This window comes from Mya arenaria, chromosome 5 (assembly GCF_026914265.1).
Source record: "Mya arenaria isolate MELC-2E11 chromosome 5, ASM2691426v1".
Taxonomy (NCBI): Eukaryota; Metazoa; Mollusca; class Bivalvia; order Myida; family Myidae; genus Mya; species Mya arenaria.
This window is the reverse complement of record NC_069126.1, coordinates 2693497-2713276: the sequence shown is the minus strand read 5'-3', so window position 1 is coordinate 2713276 and position 19780 is coordinate 2693497. Positions and strand designations below refer to the sequence as shown.

The 19780-nt window shown below is 36.9% G+C and overlaps 1 protein-coding gene across 1 annotated transcript; it reads left to right on the top strand.

Moving 5' to 3' along the window:
* Positions 1–1370: 1370 nt before the first annotated feature.
* Positions 1371–19334, top strand: LOC128236047 (uncharacterized). Its single transcript, XM_052950869.1, has 5 exons — positions 1371–1628; positions 2410–2582; positions 10337–10406; positions 14481–14687; positions 18050–19334. Exons 2-5 carry the CDS (start codon positions 2517–2519, stop codon positions 18361–18363), a joined length of 657 nt encoding a protein of 218 aa, XP_052806829.1. The 5' UTR covers positions 1371–1628; positions 2410–2516; the 3' UTR covers positions 18364–19334.
* The last annotated feature ends 446 nt before the right edge of the window (positions 19335–19780 follow it).

Genomic DNA, 19780 nt, shown 5'->3' with positions numbered 1-19780 from the left:
AAATGTTACGTTAGAGAGAGTTTGTGGACGCTGATGGGTAATCCCGTTAAACGTCCTGTCTTTCAAACAATTGTTGAAGATGATAATAGTAAACTAGAAACGCCGCGTTGAGCTATCAGATATGTTCTCAACAAGAAAGTTTGCTTCCCAAATACAAGAGTGTTTCATTGACAGCACCAATTGCTATAACCCTCCTTTACCATTTTTTCGGCATATGCAATATTGACCTCGAATCCCCCAATAAACACCTATGGTACATATCTACATCAGATTGCTACACACACAATCTTCATAATATGTCAATTCTTACAAAATCATTGGGCGGAAAAATCTATCCTTGAACTCACAAACCCCAAATGAAAACCCACGGTAGGGTGCCACAAGTGCTTACTTCATGCCCAGTTTAATCACATAACGTCACTCCTAACGAAATGTATCGAGCGGATATATTGTTCTTAATTTTGTAACATTGACCTTGACCTTGACCGTTACCCCACACCGTCACTCCTAACTAAAGTTACTAAGTTCTTTGTCTTTGTAACAATGACCTTGACCCCACATACCCCAGATGCAATCACAAGACATGTCTCCATATTGAGTTGCTACATGCTATGTTTTATCCCTATACGTCACTCCTATATTTGTAAAGCTATGCGGAGCAGAAACCATTTTTCTGTTTAGTAACATACATGCAGTGACTTTTACGTTGACCCAAATACAATTCCAAGGTACTTCTCCGCGTAAGCTTACCACCATCCAAGTTTAATCACCATGCTTTTCTCCTATTAACTCACATTATTGATAGCAAATCGTTTTTCACTATTTTTATAACATGTGACTTGGCTCAACATAACCCCATTACCATCCCAGGGTACGTCTCTAGGTTAGCTTGCTTCATACCAATTCCATCAATATACAACACCATACCCATTAAAGTTATTGAGTGGAAACCACCTGTTGATGCTCGACCGTCCGGACGCCCGCGGAGATCGTCATGCTAAAAACCCGGTTTTCGTTAAAAGCTGACTAAATATCAGAATGCAATGGGGAAAACACACACGCTATATTTGGTCATCTTCCGCACAAGTCATTCTCTTTCGATTATATTTTTGCTTTTAGTCACATTTTTGGTGGAAAACACCATACCCACATGTCACATATGATAAATGCGCAAAAGACACGCTCAAATATTTATCCTGCTTTGTTTCAAGTACAGACAAGACATTCTTAGTGCACTGTGCGATGTTTAAAACAAACCGACTGATAAAGTGATTCAGCCGTTAATAAAAAGACATTGCCATTAAATTTATTTCAGACAAACTTTCATAAAGTTTAATCAGTTTATCGCGATCTTCGAAAGAAAGCACGCGCTGGCTTAATATTGCAGTATTATACATAATAACGGTTGAAATCCATTGATGAATGGCTATAAAATACATTTGTTTTATATTAATTTGTTATATATGATGGATATCTATTACGACTGAAATGCTACATCATTTATTCACGGCTGCTGAAACAGTTCGGTGTTAGTGACCAAGGATAATCGGAGTCGTGTGCAACTGTTTTCCTTCGTGCTGGACTTTATTAATTCTGTGTTTCCATAGGAATAAAAGTTCAATGCAACGGTCAGTAGATTATGGAATACTCTTGATATTATCTAACATGGAATTAACCTTAATATATGTTTAAACTTTGAATTGTTACGGAAAAATCATTTGTTATTCATCTATATTCATGAGATTTTGTTAAGATCGGATGGAAAAGTTTCGGCACACATTCGAAAACAGGATGAACTGGACCTTTACAAGATCAGTTTTCGAGACCTACCTCAAGAGTAGTTTTTTAGCTAGGCCAATATAAGATTGTTTTGGAACCCTCCTCAGTGGCCAGGGACCATGATTACAAGCAATCTCAAGTCTGAGTTCACACTTACGTGGCAAAACTGCAAATATTCATTCCATTGTAACTTAATTGTAGTTGAGAATTGAAGATGCTCAAAAAGTGTTTGAAGCAGTTGTTTGAAACTTGGTTAACTTGGTTCATAAATGTATAGCTATGTGAAGCTGAGCACCCTGCAAACTTATAAAAAAATGGACAAGGGCAGATGACTCTGAAATAAAGTACGCCAGAGTTACAATTCTTGCAGGGTGCACAGCTACATATTTCTGTCTGTCTAAGTTCCAAGTTTTCAGTAATTGATTCAAGTAGTTTTTGACTAAGTTTGCTTTATAAACGGAACAAGGGGCAAGAAGCAGAAGACCGCTCCAAATGACCAGTATATCTCTATAAGGTATCGGGTCAGGTATGTGCATTTATTTACGCGTAAGGGAATGCATAAGTTATTTTTAACATATAAGAGTCCTATAATAAAAAAATATCGAAATATATACGCCATTACGATTTCAGGGAAATGCAGCTGTGGTAAGGACACAAGATGCCAACTGTCAGTTACCAGTCGTCATTACTACAGACAACACGCTTGATTCTCGTGATCCAGACTGACAAGATATAAGATGAAATCACCAAGTTGTATCTTCGTCGGGATTTTGCTGGCCCAAGTTTTCTTTCCCCAGCATACGGTAGGTGAGATTTGTTTAAGTTCAGTTGTGTTTTTATTAGTTCACGGTGAACTATAGCATTTGATAAGTCTCTAATCAAAGTTTTGGAGGAACGTTCGATGTTCTTAGTCTTTGTTAAGGAATGGACGGAGCTTTGGAGTTATTTGAACAAGTGCTGGCAGACCATTCGACATGACTATGGTTAAAGTTGCTGTGTACCTTTCGACGTCCGTACTTTTTGTCATAGACGTTCCTAGTCCTGTGCAAAGGCTTTTATCGACATTTCAACGGCAGTGGTCTTCTGTCAAATGTTTGGTTGTATTTCGTAATATTTATGAAAGTTTTAGCGGACCATTAGACGCACATTGTAACAAAATTTTGCCGGACATTTCTGGACTCTTAACAATGCTCTGAAGAGCTTTTCGACTTTCGTGTTTTTTTTCGTTTTATTTAAGTTGAGCGGACCTTTCTTCGTAAATGACTATGGTCTGTTGTAAAGGTTTTGGCGGATCTTTTCGACGTCGAGGTCTTGGTGACATGTTGACGCACTAAGCATTTGTCTAGGTTAAGGCGGACACTTCGATGTATTTTGTATATCATCCAAGTGTAGTCGGTCGTTAGATGTCCATGGTCTTTGTGAAAGGTCTCACCGAGTTTTCGACGGCCGTGGTATTTAATGAAAAAATCTTAAAAATGGCGTTTTGAAGTCAATGGTGTTTTGTCTAAACTTTAATGTTGAAATCATTTTTTTCGAACTTTCTATATGTGATGTTGGCGGGTCTTTCTTTGTCCTTGCTTCCCAAGGCATTTAGTCCAAGAGGACATTTCGATCGTCAGGAGTCGTCATCAGATTGGTCGAATGCAGACTTTTGAAGATGAAAGTCGTCATTGTTTGAACGCATTTAGAACAGATCAATTAACGTTAATTTGACTGCGTTGTGTGCTTAATGACACCGTTTTATAATAAACCCATTATTCAACAAGTCAGTGTTTTATTGTGCAGTATGAATTCCTGAATACACCGGATTTGTAGAAAAACATCAAATTTGACAAAACAATTCAAAATTCTCGAACTTATTAAGTCGTAATCATTACATCGCTCTTCATATGAAAAGACATTAAAATGATGAATTTCTGTATTAACAAATTAACTTGAATTAATAATTTTATTATGTGGTAAGTTATAGTTATATTTGCATTGTAGATGTTGTCATTAATAACTTTAATCCATTTCACCTAATTAATAACGTGTGAATTATGGAAGAAAACTACCTTAAGTTTACATATTTCTTTGAAAATTATTTTTACAATAGAAATCACCTGTTCGGGTCAATATCGGAACATACAGGGTTTTTTATTTGCGCTTTCACAAACGGAGTTCATTTACGGGACAAGAAACACTAACTGCGTATTGGATTAGAAAGGACATTGCCAAAATGTATGGTATGATTACATAATTGGATATGTATAAGGTTATAGTCCCATAAAGTTGGGCGTATATGAAAGTCCCAAACCATGTCCAAACGGAGGAAGGGAGAGCGCAAGTTAAAGATGCACTCATACTCCCAAAATTATTTACCACAATTAAAACAGTTGTTTTAATTTATCAAAAAGGCTATATAAATGTCGAAAACAATGGTTCTTATGAAGATTACCGAGTTTGATTTGAAATAAAAGTTCAGACAAGACGGTATTTCTACCTTATGAAACGATAGTAGATCATAGTAAATATTTTAGCATTCACCAATCATTTAATATTTTTGAGTTTACAGCTATTAAATACACGGCTATAATAATGATAATAGTAATTTATATTTTCCATAAGTGCATTATTTAGTAAGTATTTGAGGGTGCATCACTCAAAAATTATTGATTTTGAATAAGAGTGTCACTTTATGGAAAGGCGAACGTAGTAGTTTTGTATGTCATATACACGTACGAGGAGTGTTTTATAAGTAGTGGCAACATGGCTACAAAACCATACACATATAATTATGTAAAGCATACCACTGAAAATGGTATTGCTGTTCTATTATCTTATCCAAATTTTCCAAATTTGCAACGTGAAAAGGTTTTATGCGATTTTAAAGGCAACATATTATGTTGACTAAATTATGGCTGGATCTGGCGGGAAAATAGACAAAAAGTAAAGAGCGCATTCAGAAAAAAAAATGTGAACGACCTAGGTTAAGATGACACAAAAGCGCTTGCTTAAGATATTTTCTTTCTTAATGGTAATTCAATTAAAAACAACAACACAGCCTACCCATATGCCACTTGATTTCTACGTTCATGCGGTATATTGTCTGCCACTTTTTGAGAACATTTTTCAGCGATGCAGACGACCACACATGTTGTGAAAAAAAATACTAAAACGGATATTTAAAGCTATTTGTTTAAGGAAAAACATTCGTATAGCTTGTTTATACCTCTAGAGAACTTTTGAAATGCGAAATGATCTTTCTTATAGGCTGATTTTCGGAACGTTTAGATAAACGACCACACGTTTTTAACAGATATTGAAGGGGATGCGAATAATTCCTCCATGGTTTCAATTCAATTTTGAAGGTCATATGTGTTGTGCAATCAAAAACAATTTAACAGAAATAATAGTTTATCAAAATCACACAGTTTTATGGTAACTTAAAAGGTGAAGCACAACCAACCCCATTCTGTCATCCCGGTCCTATACTTCCTTTGACGATTAATCAGCCATTTTAGCGGCACCAATTCCACCCTTACAGACCTATTTGCGTCACAAATTTAGATTTTTTTCTCTGCATTAGGACGCTTACAAAACTTATGTGCGCTATAAGTTTCGTAGTGCGATAATATGTTTTAATAACACAAAAAGGAATTAGGTTCGAAATAAATGCTGCTATCAATAATTATTAAATGCACGCAAACAACCGTATAATCAATTAGATCTGTACGGTGACACAGAGGTGACATCCGCGGCACTTTATTTATATTGTGGCCACAACTTAGTAAGTTGTAGACACAACTAAGTAACTTGAGGCCACAGCTTATTAAATCGCGGCCACAACTCTGTAACTTGTGACCACAACTTAGTAACTTAAATTGTGGCCACGACTTGTAACGTGTAGCCACGACTTAAAGTGTTTTCAATTAAGACACTCGTTTCATCTTTCCCGCTTTATTGTAATATTACAGTTAGCACCCCTGGTATTAAAACGCCATTTGTACACAGCAAGAGTGAACAATATGGACAATGACAGGGACAGTTTGATATCAGATTACTTTTAGGAAGGCCTTTCTTATGTTAATATTGTAACCGTTGAGGAAAAGTCATAGAATTCAAATTAGTTTACGTCATTTGCACAGAGTATTGAGATCATTGACGTTTAGACGAAGAGAGTACAGTGACGCTTGTTCTATTTGTTACTTTTTTTGTCATCGCGATCGAACAATCTGGACGTTATCATGGTTACAGAATTATGCGATAACGGTGCTTGGCGAATGAATTGAGCGTTAAGTTTGAATTTATCATCCATGTCCAAAACCATGAGTCGCCGCCATGGCAGGGTCCCATCATATTTCTTCTTCCTATTGCTTCCATGTAAATGTCCGCTATTTTATTGTTTTTTTCACGAGTTATGCAAATTTATTGGTCGTCTGCAGCGGCGATTCTAAATGTTTGAATGTTCTCCAAAAGAACAGCTCCAAGAAAGACAGACGATTTTCCGCACGAAAGCCGAAATCATTTTTAATTCGATTCCCGTAAAGAAAGAATAAAACAAAAACAGTATTGTGTTGTGTCAATTTTGCCGTCGTCGTACAAATTTGACGTCACATTTATTGCTCCTTTATGTACAGTTTAATAAGCGCCCTGTGCCAGGCTGTGGTAACAACGGCATAGATTGCCCTTTGTTTCATTTGAACGGTGTAGAAAAAGAAAAGTTATCTTTGTTATAAGTCTCCATTCGAAGCCAAATGTGGCCTTCCTACGTAGCAATTGTGACGTAATTGTTCACGTGGTATACCCACACTGAACAAGCAGTCTCATTTTTTTACGATATTGAAGCCCGAGTCCCAGTATCTGAGCACATAAGTGCATTTCCCGAGTCCCAGTACCTGAGCACATAAGTGCAATTCCCGAGTCCCAGTACATGAGCACACAAGTGCAATTCCCGAGTCCCAGTACCTGAGCACATAAGTGCAATTCCCGAGTCCCAGTACCTGAGCACATAAGTGCAATTCCCGAGTCCCAGTACCTGAGCACATAAGTGCAATTCCCGAGTCCCAGTACCTGAGCACACAAGTGCAATTCCCGAGTCCCAGTACCTGAGCACACAAGTGCAATTCCCGAGTCCCAGTACCTGAGCACACAAGTGCAATTCCCGAGTCCCAGTACCTGAGCACACAAGTGCAATTCCCGAGTCCCAGTACCTGAGCACATAAGTGCAATTCTCGAGTCCCAGTACCTGAGCACATAAGTGCAATTCCCGAGTCCCAGTACCTGAGCACATAAGTGCAATTCCCGAGTCCCAGTACCTGAGCACACAAGTGCAATTCCCGAGTCCCAGTATCTGAGCACACAAGTGCAATTCCCGAGTCCCAGTACCTGAGCACATAAGTGCAATTCCCGAGTCCCAGTACCTGAGCACATAAGTGCAATTCCCGAGTCCCAGTACCTGAGCACATAAGTGCAATTCCCGAGTCCCAGTACCTGAGCACACAAGTGCAATTCCCGAGTCCCAGTACCTGAGCACACAAGTGCAATTCCCGAGTCCCAGTACCTGAGCACACAAGTGCAATTCCCGAGTCCCAGTACCTGAGCACAGAAGTGCAATTCCCGAGTCCCAGTACCTGAGCACATAAGTGCAATTCCCGAGTCCCAGTACATGAGAACACAAGTGCAATTCCCGAGTCCAGTACCTGAGAACACAAGTGCAATTCCCGAGTCCCAGTACCTGAGCACATAAGTGCAATTCCCGAGTCCCAGTACCTGAGCACATAAGTGCAATTCCCGAGTCCCAGTACCTGAGCACACAAGTGCAATTCCCGAGTCCCAGTACCTGAGCACACAAGTGCAATTCCCGAGTCCCAGTACCTGAGCACACAAGTGCAATTCCCGAGTCCCAGTACCTGAGAACACAAGTGCAATTCCCGAGTCCAGTACCTGAGAACACAAGTGCAATTCCCGAGTCCCAGTACCTGAGCACATAAGTGCAATTCCCGAGTCCCAGTACCTGAGCACATAAGTGCAATTCCCGAGTCCCAGTACCTGAGCACATAAGTACAATTCCCGAGTCCCAGTACCTGAGCACATAAGTGCAATTCCCGAGTCCCAGTACCTGAGCACATAAGTGCAATTCCCGAGTCCCAGTACCTGAGCACACAAGTGCAATTCCCGAGTCCCAGTACCTGAGCACACAAGTGCAATTCCCGAGTCCCAGTACCTGAGCACATAAGTGCAATTCCCGAGTCCCAGTACCTGAGCACACAAGTGCAATTCCCGAGTCCCAGTACCTGAGCACACAAGTGCAATTCCCGAGTCCCAGTACCTGAGCACATAAGTGCAATTCCCGAGTCCCAGTACCTGAGCACATAAGTGCAATTCCCGAGTCCCAGTACCTGAGCACATAAGTGCAATTCCCGAGTCCCAGTACCTGAGCACATAAGTGCAATTCCCGAGTCCCAGTACCTGAGCACATAAGTGCAATTCCCGAGTCCCAGTACCTGAGCACACAAGTGCAATTCCCGAGTTCCCGAGTCCAGTACCTGAGCACACAAGTGCAATTCCCGAGTCCCAGTACCTGAGCACATAAGTGCAATTCCCGAGTCCCAGTACCTGAGCACATAAGTACAATTCCCGAGTCCCAGTATCTGAGCACATAAGTGCAATTCCCGAGTCCCAGTACCTGAGCACATAAGTACAGCAGGCTTATTATATATAAATCACGAGTGTTCTCTTTGTGGTTAAAACAAGACAGAAGCTATAAAGGTAACGACCAGGTGTTGCAACAAAAAAAGTAAAAACGCTTCTCGGTCGTGCGCAAATTGACAGCCTAAACTTTTGGGAAAAAATCTTCATTTCAAATCGAGTTAAATTTTTAAGTAGTTGCTTTTAATTTATAATACAAAGTTGTATATCTGGAGTGGAAAACACAAAATGATGCCAAAACTTACTTTTGGGTCGAAGGCAAATGCTGCATGATATACGTTAATATTTAAAATGAATATTAACATAAATTGATTATTATTTAACATGCATTTAATTATATTCTGTCAACCTACATTGTCAAACATGACATATAATTTAAGAACACTTTGTTAGGCCTAAAAAAAACACATTTTGTTCGGGTAACCTGACCCTACCTACGAAATAGGCGCCGACCCTTCCATGTTTATAGTCAGTTTAAAAAAATTAAAAATTAAAACAAAAAATGCTTTTCAATATGTAGTTTAAAACCTTGAATGCTATACAGAAGATTACTTTAACACCATTCTCCAATGATAAAAATGACATTCTTATATAAAGCCCAATAAAATAAGTAAAAAAATAAAAAGCCTACCAACCCTACCTATTTTTGAAAAGGATGTAACCCTAACCCAACCTTGTGTGAATATTAACCTGCTCTTATTTACTCCTTTTTTACAAAGTTCATACTCTGGGAATATTGTTTTTTGTTTATCATAATAAATGGTGGGTGAAATGTTGTCCTCTGAAATGATATTTTCAATCAACTTTTTCCACGCATTTTCTCTAACTTTCACTTGTATCATATGATTTCAGGGGATTTATAGAGATTTATCAGTGAAATAACTGTTGAAATATTACCCGCTCTCACTTCCAAATTTAACAGTCATTTTAAACCCTTTTCATGAATGAAATAAAAATAAAATTGTTTGTTCAATGTAAGATCGCAATATGTTCACCTCATGAACACCAAAACATAAATATTTGCTCCGTGGTTTCGCCACTCGTTAAATATACCTCTTGGTGCCCTCTCGGTGAAATAACGATCTAACAATCGATCTAACACTGAAACGCAGAGTTATCCGCTATAAGTAAGTACGTAAGTTAGTAAATTGTTTGTTATTGTGACTTTTGTATATACAAAGTACAAATTCTCAGAATACACAAATCAAGCGGATAACACCCGGCCCCATGGGCCTATATGTCAACAATCAGAAAGTTTACAATAATTCAGATTAAAGATGCATATTAATGTAAAATAGACATATATTAATTTTTGGAAATCACAGGTGTAGCAAAGGTACTTAGAATTTCAGTGTTTTAACATGATACTAGTCTAACATGAGTAATAGTGTGGTTTTTTTTTAATCTATAGTTACATAGTATTTCTTCTAATCATAAAGGCACGAACTAGGAATCTAGCCAGTCTACGTGGATAATTTGACGTTAAATGAACAAGTCTTTCATAAGCATTCAAGCCATTGTCATTGTTATAAATATCACTATAGTGTATATTTCTCATGAAAAGACTGCAATCAAACAAACATGTTTTTCGTCTTCAATAAATGTCAAATATAACAGTATTCTTATTAACACCATTTTACTATGGGACGCCGTAATTGTCTTATGGTACGAGTTTTAAGTTGTTTTGTTTATGAAAATGCCGTGCCATTCTTTCTACTGTTCTCTTAACTGTTATGTAATGGTATATGTTGTTAACTTAATATGTCTATTTCATATGCTATCTTCTTAATTAATATACAGTTATATACAGTTATATTATGTCAACCGTATATGATGTCTTGTGAAAAAAAATGTTATTCCCTTTCAGGTCTCAAACCTTCTAGAGATGTTACGATTTGTTGTTCCAAAGCCTGCCTTCTTTCAACCGAAGGACATGCGTAAGACATATTTGCATAATATGATTTAGTTAAATTGGTTTTAATTTAATTTATATCACATTAACGATAACGATATACATATGTTGCCTTTTCTGAATACAATAATGATATATTCATACTTAAGCCTGCAAGCAATCTTCATCCTCAAGAGTGATCCTGACGGAAATAATTGAAATCAAGTGTCCCTCCCTAAAGTCAGGTGTCCGAAAATTGCCAATAAGGCTTTGTTTTCCACTAAATTCTAACAGGCTTTTTCAAGTTTTATCAAGAACTTGACACTTGAATGATTTCGAAAAGGTCTTCAATTATTTAGTTTAGTTTTGAAAATGTCTATAACAGTTATACAGATGTATTTTTGAAAGTAACCTTCAGTTCCTATCTTATTTTGTTCTAACAATTATTGTGTCCCGCCAGGTCACCTGTCTTGGGTATTCTGGTGTCCTTTAATGATATTTGGTTCCCCGTGATCCAGACGAGCGCTGCTTACTTTACGCTGAACTATTTAGTCTTAGTCTCTATTGTTTGTCTATTCCCCTCTTAATCGCGTGTCGTGAAAAAATGCATGGTAATGGTCATAAACAATGCAGTAATAATGATTATAATTTTGATAAATATTGACAAAGTATAATTTCATAATTTTGCACCAGAACAATCAAATTTTCTTTAAAGCATAATCAATTAATCTTATTAGGGCGTGATAAAAATACCACAGTAATTAATAACATTACAACACTCGTAGTCAGTTCGTCAGTTTTAAATACCTAAATTGATCTCCTTCCACATAATGAAGACATATTCCTTGGCCATTGTTGTCTCTCCTTCCGCTTTTTGTTTTCGTCCGTCCGTCCGTTTGGTGTTCACTGTTCAACTGCTTCAAGTTTCGATTCTTAAAAAGACACAACACGCATTTAGAACAGAACAGACAGAACAGACAGTTTATTCGACTTAATCAAGAGTACATCGTCGTAATACATGTAGTTATATATGTAAACATGTCACGTATCTAAACTTAAACATAATATTTATAAAATAGAATGTTATGAAAGTTATAAAAAAATTGTAATTATACAAAATAATAATTATGTAAACCTTGGCAGAGAACCTTTAGAATACAATCCTCATTTTTAAGTCAATGAAAGTAATAGTCAGATGGCATAAAGTGAATTTTTAATGATTAAGAATGGGCGGAGTGGGCGTAGCGAACGAGTCCTTCTTAATCATTAAAAATTCACTTCATGTTATCTTACCTACTGGTCTACATACTATCATGCGCTAACCTTGTTATGCTATGTTCACTTATCAACATGTTAAGTTGAACGGCATTTCTCACTGAACACTAAGAAAGTTAGAATGTTTTTGTTGTTTCTTTTTGTTGTTTTTTTTTTTTTTTTTTGGGGGGGGGGGGTCTTCTAAATGATAAGCCGGCGTCCGGACTTTGCCCTGCCGAGTGACTTAATCGTTGAAAATAGCAAATGAAAAACACTAACTATTAATAGAATGTCAGCTACCTCTGTAATGAAAAAACATGTACCGGGGAAACATACCATTCGAGAAAAAAAGACCCGGAATTTTATGACAGCCGATCAATATGTGTCTAACAAAATTCATTTCAAATTACAATCTAAATAAAAGTTGTTGTTTTTTCATATTTGCCTAAAATAAAACTGAACATAAACAAAAACAACCGTGTTATGGAGATTAGTGTTAATTAGTGGAAATAATTAATCTAAAACAATACAATTAAAACAACCTATAAAATTCGCTGTCGATTAAAAATATCTAAACGCTAACAACTGCGCATAATATATTTAAATTTAACTTGATATCTGAATATGTGCTTTTTACAAGAATCCATAAAATAAGAAGAAACATTCTACGAGATTCAAGTTCCTGTTGAATTAGTGATTTCGAGGAGTGCCTATGAGATTAGACCTAGAAAATTGTTCCAAGACAGACAAAAGCCTCCGTGATTTGTATTGCGTTTATTTATCACAAAATTGACATTAGACAAGAAAAAAACCATCAGCAAATAGGGGGCGTTGAAATTTGATATTTTATTTATATTAATCACATTCCATTGTCATAAAAAAGCTTATTTTGACAAGATATGTTTGACAATTTCTAAAATAGTTCAATAGCGTGATGGATGTAATGAAGAACAGTATAACATTCGCACTACCTTCACTTTCTAGCATAAATGTCCTCCCAAATAACTGCCACAGACGAATTGGTTGGATGAACAAATACGTGTCATAAAGTATTATTTTTGGAAAATCTTTGGTAAAAAATGTGAATCGACTTATTGTTTATTATTTTATGGAAAGCCTTATTTTTATTTTCCTATCGTTTTATTTGAAATAGAATATCTTTTCTGTATAAAACAATCACATGCAGACACCTTAATGAGCTTTCTGGACAAAGGCTGATCGAGATTTGTGAATTGAGAACTGTAATTTGGTAAATTTTACTTCAATTGTTTTTATTTAATAATACTTAATCATTACACTTACACTCGTACAGATGCTACCCATCAAATAAACACAAAACCTACACGATGTCAGTTTCCTATCTAGTATCAGTTTATTTATAACAAAAAAGATTGTAATATAGCACCTGGCATGTCCCGACCGGTATTCCATTCTATATTGCTATATGGTTATTTTTCGTGAATCTTGTCCGTGCTGTATTTTAACCATGCAAAACTTGCCAAAAAGGTTCATGATAAAAAGTGTTTTTTTCTCATTTATTTTTTTAATCCAGAGTTTAAATCAATACACAAACATTAAGGCAGTACTGGCATAATCACATCCCTATGTTTTTTGATGAGGTGGTGTCTCGCTCACGAGACTCAGGTCTGAACCTTAAATTTGAGATATTGTGATCGCCCGTTATAAGTTAAGCTCACGGGAGCATCACGAAGAAGTGTTCGAGTCGAGATATTGCGATCGTCCGTTATAAGTTAAGTTCATGTGAGCATCAGGAAGAAGTGTTCGAGTCGAGATATTGCGATCGTCCGTTATAAGTTAAGTTCACGGGAGCATTAGGAAGAAGTGTTCAAGTCGAGATGTTGCGATCGTCCGTTATAAGTTAAGTTCACGTGAGCATCAGGAAGGAGTGTTCGAGTCGAGATATTGCGATCGTCCGTTATAAGTTAAATTCACGTGAGCATCAGGAAGAAGTGTTCGAGTCGAGATATTGCGATCGTCCGTTATAAGTTAAGTTCACGTGAGCATCAGGAAGAAGTGTTCTAGTCGAGATATTGCGATCGTCCGTTATAAGTTAAGTTCACGTGAGCATCAGGAAGAAGTGTTCTAGTCGAGATATTGCGATCGTCCGTTATAAGTTAAGTTCACGTGAGCATCAGGAAGAAGTGTTCGAGTCGAGATATTGCGATCGCCCGGTTTAAGTTAAGTTCACGTGAGCATCAGGAAGAAGTGTTCGAGTCGAGATGTTGCGATCGTCCGTTATAAGTTAAATTCACGTGAGCATCAGGAAGAAGTGTTCGAGTCGAGATGTTGCGATCGTCCGTTATAAGTTAAGTTCACGTGAGCATCAGGAAGAAGTGTTCTAGTCGAGATATTGCGATCGTCCGTTATAAGTTAAGTTCACGTGAGCATCAGGAAGAAGTGTTCGAGTCGAGATATTGCGATCGTCCGTTATAAGTTATGTTCACGTGAGCATCAGGAAGATGTGTTCGAGTCGAGATATTGCGATCGCCCGGTTTAAGTTAAGTTCACGTGAGCATTAAGTGATCAAGTTGAGATATTGGGATCGCCCGTTTCCACAGTCGTTGTAAAATAAAAGAAAAGTTCAAACTAACAGATGTGATTTATTTTGGTCAAATCAGTGTATTCCATGTATAGCATTGATCCGTTTAGCACCGGAAAGGCAAACACATAGTTTTACTTACTCCATTTGGTGGTATGATTATAAAGTGTTTATAACTATGGAAGACAATGAGCTTTTTATGGATCTATCAGTGTCTTCTTGATACATTTACGGACATGATTTGAGTTCTCGACAAACATAACCCTGCTGTGAATATCTCCATATCAACCTGTTCTCTCATTCCAGCATGCGTGTCATCGTGCCGCGGCGTCGCAAATGGCGACTATCCCTCGTGCACGGGATGCAACTTCTTCACCACGTGCTCCAACGGCGCCATCTACCCTTCGCGCCCGTGCTCGTGGTTTGGGGGGCTCTTCTGGAATGATGACCGGAAGAGCTGTGATTGGTACCCAACCTACTGCAAGCTGTACACTAAACAAAGGGAACCTGAACGTAAGCATAGGTTCTTTATCATATATTTGAACAACGGTAAAGTCACTCTATCGATGAAGCGAATGGATAATACTTTATAAAATTGTCATAGTTGGTAAAGTCGCTCTATCGTTGAAGCGAATGGATAATACTTTATAAAATTGTCATAGTTGGTAAAGTCGCTCTATCGTTGAAGCGAATGAATAATACTTTATAAAATTGTCATAGTTGGTAAAGTCGCTCTATCGTTGAAGCGAATGGATAATACTTTATAAAATTGTCATAGTTGGTAAAGTCGCTCTATCGTTGAAGCGAATGAATAATACTTTATAAAATTGTCATAGTTGGTAAAGTCGCTCTATCGTCGAAGCGAATGAATAATACATTTGTACTTTATAAAATTGTCATAAAACGGTAAGTCACTCTATCGATGGAGCGATTGAATAGTACTTTATAAAATTGTCATAAATTGGAAATGTCACTTTATCGATGAAGCGAATGGATAATAATTAATAAAATTGTCATAAAATGGTAAAGTCATTCTATCGATGACTATTATATTATAATTTATCCGATCTACAAATTATGTGTGATTACTTTCATATGATATTTTTTGTTGTGTTTTTGGTGTAAAAAAAGAATATGCAATAATTAATCCAAATACAATTTATAATATATCAAACAATCTGTTTAGCCTTTTAATTCGTATTTTTCATTTATGCGGTGATTTTCAACGTTCTTTTAATTCGTATTACGAATTAAAGCGTGGCCAATCATAATGAGTGTTTAAACTAAGATACAGACAGATGGACCCCTTCAGCAAATGTTGAAAACTGCTCAAATAACGCCTGTAACGCCGCATAGCAGCATTTCCGCATAAACGTGACTGTGTTTTTTTCGTTTATGCGGTGATTTTTAACGCATAAACAGGGCGACCACGTTTATGCGGCGACGCTCAACACATAAAGCAGAAATTGCTTATATGGGGCGCAACTGTGCCGTTCTGCCATATAAAGAGGATTAATTAACCATTTATTATAAGCTTAAAAAAATGAGTTATAATATTTAAACAAAAACGATGGTGATGTCCGTCCGTCCGTCCCTTCACATTCGCACAATTACCAGTGGTTCTTGACAAGAAAATAATTAGCTTATTTGAGCACAAAGAGCACATGTGAAGCTGTGAGGATTTCAGTTGTTTGTCCGTCGTTAACAATTAACTATTCTAAAAACGTTGGAAATGACGTTGAATGTGCGCACTGTCAAGGGTATATGCCCGTCAGTCTGACAAAAAGGTGAGAATATATGTTACGTCATACGACGATTCAATTTTCTGATTGTCCCAACGATGGTGTTGTGCGTTGTCGTAACATGTATTCACGCCTTTAGTCGGGTCAATCGTCATTTCAAACGTTTCAGGCGCGTAGGAGCTGGGGCCGCAGGGGCCGCGTCCGCGGCCCCAATATTCTGGCTAGTAACGGCAATGGGGCCGCGAATATTTGATACCGATTTTCTTAATAATAGTATTAAATAAAGCTACGCGCATATAGATCAATACCAGTCTGACACGATATTGAATAAACAGGTCACCATGTCATAATTAAACCTGTGACCATTTAGCTAATTGGCGTGTGAATGGCGTGAAAACAGTCGGCAGATTATTAAAGACGGGTAAGTGGAAGAAGACAATAATAATTTGTATCGTTTTTGATGTTTCAAAAACTGTAGTTGATTGTGATAATTGCAATTACTCGTTAAAATAGAATTGTCATTAAACAGTCAGCAATATGTATTATTTCAAACCTGTCACAATAAAGTTTGACTTTAAAATGGACGTTCCAAATCAGCCTAAAAGTTTAAAATTTCCAAAGAGATCTTTTGGCACTAAAAAAACTGAACACAGGGCATTCAACTCGCAATGGTTCCAAAGTCACGCGTGGCTTCACTATGAAGAGGTAAACTGCGCATTTTTTTTTAACATACATTGTGAGACTGCGCAAATATGAATATTTATAAGTAAATAAATACTGTTGTTTATAATAATTAATAATTTATGATTGCACAATAATTAACATGTCGCTGTTGCTCATAATATTATTTTAACCGAAAAAAGGTTTAGATATAAACATAAAAATAAAACCTGAACTCACTGGAAATCGAGTCTTTCAATGCTTGAATTTGAAAAAAAATCTCAACGAGAGGGGACACCCCTCCCCAGTCCACCCCTTCCGCGGCCCCAATGTCATTTTCCTTCCTACGCGCCTGCGTTTTCGCAGAAAGATCAATTGGTTTGGTTCACATTTCAACCGATCTTACTAAATTTTTGTCAGAATTTACGTCTCTAAAAGTCTAGTTCAAAGCTTGGTTAAATGGACACAAAAAACTAAGTCCGATCTTGATGAAACTTTATCAACCACTATTGTACTAGTATGTGTTTTAATTGTTTTTTATGCGGCGAAAGTGTTCCTTTTTGCCACATAAGAGAGTCCTGTTTATGCGTTGAAAATCATCGCATAAACGTGGTCGGTTTTCGTTTATGCGGCGTTGCTGTTATGCGGCGTTACAAACGTCTTCGATTACCACAACTTTCAATAGCGTTTCTAACGTCTTTGCGCGATTCGTTGTTACATAATCACGTGATGTTATCCATGTATTTTTAAAACGTCAAACGTTTATGTCGATGTGGCATAGTGGATACAGTGTCGGTTTACTATTTCTTTCTTGACTTAACTGGCGTGGATGCGCACCCCGCTAAACCCAAATTATATTTTTTTAAACGTTCTTTAATTATTTTTTCTGCAATTTTGATATCATAGCGTAAAATGATGTTAAATAAGTGTTTTCAGATGCATTACCGGAAAAACCATTTATTGGTCCAAAAAAAATGAGCGAGTCCTTTTAGATTGGAATATCGGCGAAAATAAAAGCTAGAATGCAAACTACAATTATTTTGTGTATACATGTACTTAACTGTCAGTCAATTATTTTACATAGTAGTAGTAAGTCAGCAATAACCTTACAAATGATACCAGCAGCGTATGGGGTCATTAGGTGTCAACATTTCACATTGTGGTCAACGGACCTATCTAGCTTATGTGTGGATCGGAATCCTTTAACAGACGCCTGGCAATGATATAAGCAATATTAAAAGATACCAATTGTTTTCTTTTATAACATCGATTTCAAATAACAACATTTTATATGACTTGTGTTTCATTAACAATAATATAACAATAAATAGCAAGTCAAATAACCTTGGCCAACACGTTTGTTCAGTTATGCCCCTTTAACGGAAAATCGTTCATTCCTGTCCAATAATACAAAATATGGTTTAACTTGCTTTTCAACTTATTGTAACTTGAACTTTCTGTTCTCCTACTCAGCCGGCGAGTGTCTGAAAGCGGAGGACTGCCAAGACGTTCCGAACGGGGACTACCAATCCTGCCGCTCGTGCTACGTGTATATCACGTGCTCAAACGGCGTACCGCTAGACGAGCGCAACTGCCCTTGGTTCCTGGTCTGGGATGACGTCAAGAAGCGTTGTCTGTGGGGGTCGGGAACCTGCAAACCGACGAGGAAAGACGCCATATGGAGGCGGAATTATATACGAGAGTTGCACTTCGGGAAACTGAAAAAGACGCCCCTGCTTGTGACTTACACGGGGGATCGCTATCTTGACGGTTATGGTGACGATTGATTGACTGATTGATCGATTTAATAATTTTGATAATAAAGACGCTATACTACTATTATTATTGTGACTTCAGTAAAAGTGATATAATTATTTCGGCTTTTTAATTGTGGGTTGTTGTTTAATCATGGTAAACATTTATATGATGAGCAAATATACATCAACACAAAGGAAGCTTAACATAACTACCATGCCTCAATGTCACAACAATACTCAAGTCAAGTCTCCATCTCAGTCTCAACTCAATTTACCGAATTAAAACATATTATTGTATTTTTACTATTTTTTAAAGCACATTTCCTCCTAAAATGTGCTGATAAAACCTCAATTTTTTAAAGAAAACTTGTTCTCGAGCAAAGCAATATACCTGAGTAATTATTAAATATTATTAATAAGTTGTACTCAAATTCATTTTATGCTGTAGAATAATTTTTCTTTGGAATCTTGACCAAAGTTTTAGGGAACACATGAGAGAATGCGCTTTTAATTGTTTCAAACTGTTCATGTAATGTGGTCAAATTGGTTGATTATGAGATTGAGACTTTTGTGATATCCCATGATATTGGGGCCATATGTTCAGATCTGTATTGAAATGATTCTGGTTATCTGTATTTTTTACTAAGCTTGGCATATTTTGATTTAGTTGGCTTCATCAACCACTGTAGAACTGTAATTTATCATATCAAAGCCTACATGATCGGAATGGACATACAGGGTGAAGTTTCATTTTACCAAATTGAATGTATTCAAACATCATTTGAAACATTTGAAAGAACAGTGCAATTTAAATGAGTATTTCTTCTTACTTTTTTATTAGTTCAGAAACATGACACTATTAACTAAACGTCTCTATTGCAAATATGTTGTAGGTATGCATTCTTCTGGGAAGTGTGTAGTTTATGTTGTAGTTAGTACAGCATTTTCATTAAAATCATAGATAAATGTATTCAACTGACTGTGTTATAGAAATAATTAATGATGCGATAATAAATATTGAATCAGTATTGAAACTATGTTTCTCTTTATTGGAAAAACGTTCTATTTGACGATAAACATTGTGTTCAATCGAGCTTTCTATGCCAAAACATACATGTGTATACAAATTACTGAGTAGCATGTTCTATAACTAAGAACTGTCAAGCGAACATGGCAAGTCTGAGTCACATTTCAGAAATCCTTAAAATCTTCACTACGATGAATACGATCTGTAGCACAAACAAAGAGAGAGCACAAGAAATGCAGGATCGCAATGTGCGGCACATCTTCCTCTGGTTCCAAGGTAGTCAATAACTCCATCATTGAATTAAAGAATCAACATATTAGGCTGTTGTGACAACTTAAACCATTATTGATATACAACATTATTAGACATTTAATTAAAATGCCACCAATAAAGGCAATAGCCTTAATAATAGCAACGGCT

What these genes read in the sequence shown, in the direction of transcription:
- LOC128236047 (XM_052950869.1), top strand. Translation starts at nt 2,517, where the DNA reads ATGAAATCACCAAGTTGTATCTTCGTCGGGATTTTGCTGGCCCAAGTT. An exon ending in TTTTCTTTCCCCAGCATACG is followed by an intron (nt 2,583 to 10,336) that starts GTAGGTGAGATT and finishes ATTCCCTTTCAG; the next exon opens with GTCTCAAACCTTCTAGAGAT. An exon ending in CTTTCAACCGAAGGACATGC is followed by an intron (nt 10,407 to 14,480) that starts GTAAGACATATT and finishes CTCTCATTCCAG; the next exon opens with CATGCGTGTCATCGTGCCGC.